This window comes from Sprattus sprattus (genome assembly GCF_963457725.1).
Source record: "Sprattus sprattus genome assembly, chromosome: 3".
Lineage (NCBI taxonomy): Eukaryota > Metazoa > Chordata > Actinopteri > Clupeiformes > Clupeidae > Sprattus > Sprattus sprattus.
Genome location: NC_137922.1, coordinates 35039674 through 35042709, shown reverse-complemented (window position 1 = coordinate 35042709; position 3036 = coordinate 35039674). Strand labels below are relative to the sequence as shown.

Genomic DNA, 3036 nt, shown 5'->3' with positions numbered 1-3036 from the left:
AATGGTTAAACTGTTAAAAATACACACATCACTCAGTTTAAGACAGGTCCCATGAATTTCAAAGACATACATTTAGGAAACTCACGTCTGGAATTGGTTCATAGTGCCACACCAATATACCACTTCCCATCAAATACAAGCCACGATGTAATAATACCTTATTAGCAATGTTACAATATGTATACATGTTTTATAACGTTTTTAGTCTCTGTCCAGGTTTCATATTCTCTGAACATGTAGAAGATACCAAGAGTTCATTTGCAAAAACAGATATCTCCATTTTAATGAATTTGTGCAAATCATGTTTTTTTTTAATTGCAGTCAAGCTGCATTATTTTGACTTAATCTAAAGAAGCAAACTGCAGTTTAATTGATATTACCTGCAGTGCACAATAAATACATATGATTTATGAAAATTCATAAAAATGGATATATTTGTTTTTCCAAACAAACTCTTCCACTGTTATTATTCAATCTTAAGTGTGTTACAGCTGTCTATCGTGTCTTTCTCTATCTCATTCTTGAGTGTGTTACAGTTGTCTATTGTGTCTTTTTCTATCTCATTCCCGCTCACCAGTTCCACTGTCACCGTGGGCAGTTTGGTCAGTCGGGGAGACAGTCGGGGAGACAGTCGTGGAGACAGTCGGGGAGACATTCGGGGAGAGTGCCTTAGCCACGGGGAGATCTTGGTACGGTGGTACTCCTCGGCACTGACCTCCGGCACGTGCACCTTGCCAGTGTGGTTGAAGAGTGCGTAATCCACCTTGTAGTTCTTCCTGGTGACCCTAAGCATCTCCTGGAAGACGTGGCCCCACAGGATCTCGTTGGGCGTGTAGGAGGTGCGGGTCTGGTGCAGGATGCCCGTGGAGTCGTCTGTGTAGGTGAAGGACACCACCAGCTCGAAGGCCTCCCTGCGCAGGTCCCGGAGGCTCATGCGGTAGAGGGGGCTGTTGGGGCCGATCTTGTGCAAGACGGTGGTGGGGATGGCTAGGAGAAAGTCCTTCTCGTGGATTTGCAGGTCCTTGTAGGACACGTCGACTCTCCCGGTGGTGTGCACAGTGTGGCGGACGATCTGCGCGTGAGCCGTGCCCTCTACCATGTGGTTGGGGCGGAAGTCGCCCACGCGCCACGACAGGCAGAGGTCCCCGTTGCGCAGGTTGACCACGGCGCAGTGGGTGAAGCCAATCGTCTGAGCTCTCTTGCGCGCTGACGCCATCTTGGCCACGGCGATGCCTATGACGAAGGTGTCGATGAAGACGCTGATGACGTCCTGGATGGTCACCAGCACAATGGCTTCCATGCAGTTTTCTGTCATGCCGCGCGAGCCATAGCCGATGGTCGTCTGCGTCTCGAGCGAGAACAGAAAGGCCGCTGTGAAACTGCGCACCCCGTCCATGCAGGGCGCGTTGTAGTGGTCTTTCATGTCGTTATGCGCCAGGGCGATGACCCAGAAGAGGATGCCAAACAGGAGCCATGACAGGATGTAGGAAAGGGCGAAGATGAGCAGCATGACGCGCCAGCGGGTCTCAATGAGCGTGGTGAAGATATCCGTCACGTAATGCAACCACTCCTCGGGGATATGCCGGAACACCATGTTGCAGGTGCCATCCCGGCGCACGTACCGACGCTTATTCGAGGGCCACCCGTCCTCCGTCTGCAGGCTGAGGGTGTCGTCGAGCCGCTGGACTGTGGAGTAGTGTGTGGACATTGTATAAGACCTGGCAATGGAGAAGATGATAACAGTTAAAACATTCCTCTAGTACAGGCTAAGTGCAGGTGTTTGTGTCTTGTGTAAGCAAAGTGTTTGGAATGCAACAAGCTTTTTTGAGGTTCTTTGCATAAAGAAAAAGAATCAGGAAGAGGCCCTGTTGGTGCACTGCAAAATAAAACATTTCCAAGAAATCAGAATATTTTAGCAATTTGTAGCAAATGAAGCAAATCCTGCTTGCTTCCCTTTCCCTTTTCTTCCTGTAGTTGTTGATGTGAGCTGAAGAGATGTGATGTGTCACAAAGAAAGTGAAATAAATGATCCAGAAAGATTTAAAATAGCCAAGAGAAGAAAGGAAAGAAATTAAGCTGTGGTCATTATTCATGAATAAGCCACATGTCTGTTTTCTTCAACTAGTTACAGAAACCATCGTTCAAGCAGACACCTTTCACCCCAGCAACAAAGCTGCAGGTTTGTTCCTGGTGAAAGAGCTGATTATACCTACAGCGATCAGTCATTAGTCAAGAAGAGGAAAAGCAAGGCTACATAAGTCAACTGACATGTAGTAGTGAAACACCATTAATGGGGAAACTATGAGTATTCAAACTGCCTCATTGCCTCTCCTTGTGGTTGTCAAACATCTCACTATGCTTCTGTCCGTGTATGAGTGTCTAAAAACATCCCTATAATTGCTGTTTTTTAGTAAACACATAACCATGTCTAAGTATAGTGCGATTTTAATGACTAAAGATTCCGAACTCCCACATTGTTTGTCGGTTAGTCAGCAGTGTTTTGGTCGCTGGTGGCCTAATCTTGTCGCTGTTGGGGCTGGGTGTTGTTTTTCGGGGTCAAGGCGGTATTCCAGCCAAAGGTTTTTACCATTCCACACAGATGATCGAACGCCTTCGGTTCTCCAGGTCACCAAAACACTCCCTGTGGCTTAAAAGAACAGAACATAGTGGAGCCGGAGAGCTTTTTTAAGGGGGGGAAATGATGAGGTCACACGTTCAACAACACCTCTTGTTTAGTGCAGGCCCAGAAAAATGTATTGGGATGCTGGGACCTGTCTGTAGGTATCAATCAACCTGACAGAGCTTTGACATCCATCAACATCAGCGCCTCGTCTGTGGGAGGTCTTGTTTGGGTCAGGTTAAGAAAGGGCTCAGTCTGCCAGACACACTTGTGAAAGGTGCTGGGGCATGGCTGTGTGTGTGACAGCAGGGTCAGTGGGTGGGTTGGTGGGACAGGACAATCCGGATGGTTCTACTGATGAGGCTATGAAAGAACACAAGCACACACACACACACTTGCACGCACACTAGCACACG

At 47.7% G+C, this 3036-nt stretch overlaps 1 protein-coding gene across 1 annotated transcript; it reads right to left on the bottom strand.

The window, feature by feature from the left end:
* Nucleotides 1-466: 466 nt before the first annotated feature.
* Nucleotides 467-1708, bottom strand: kcnj16a (potassium inwardly rectifying channel subfamily J member 16a; the record flags this gene model as incomplete). Its single annotated transcript, XM_080835458.1, has 1 exon — nt 467-1708. One exon carries the CDS (start codon nt 1706-1708, stop codon nt 467-469), a length of 1242 nt encoding a protein of 413 aa, XP_080691584.1.
* Between the last annotated feature and the right edge of the window lie 1328 nt (nt 1709-3036).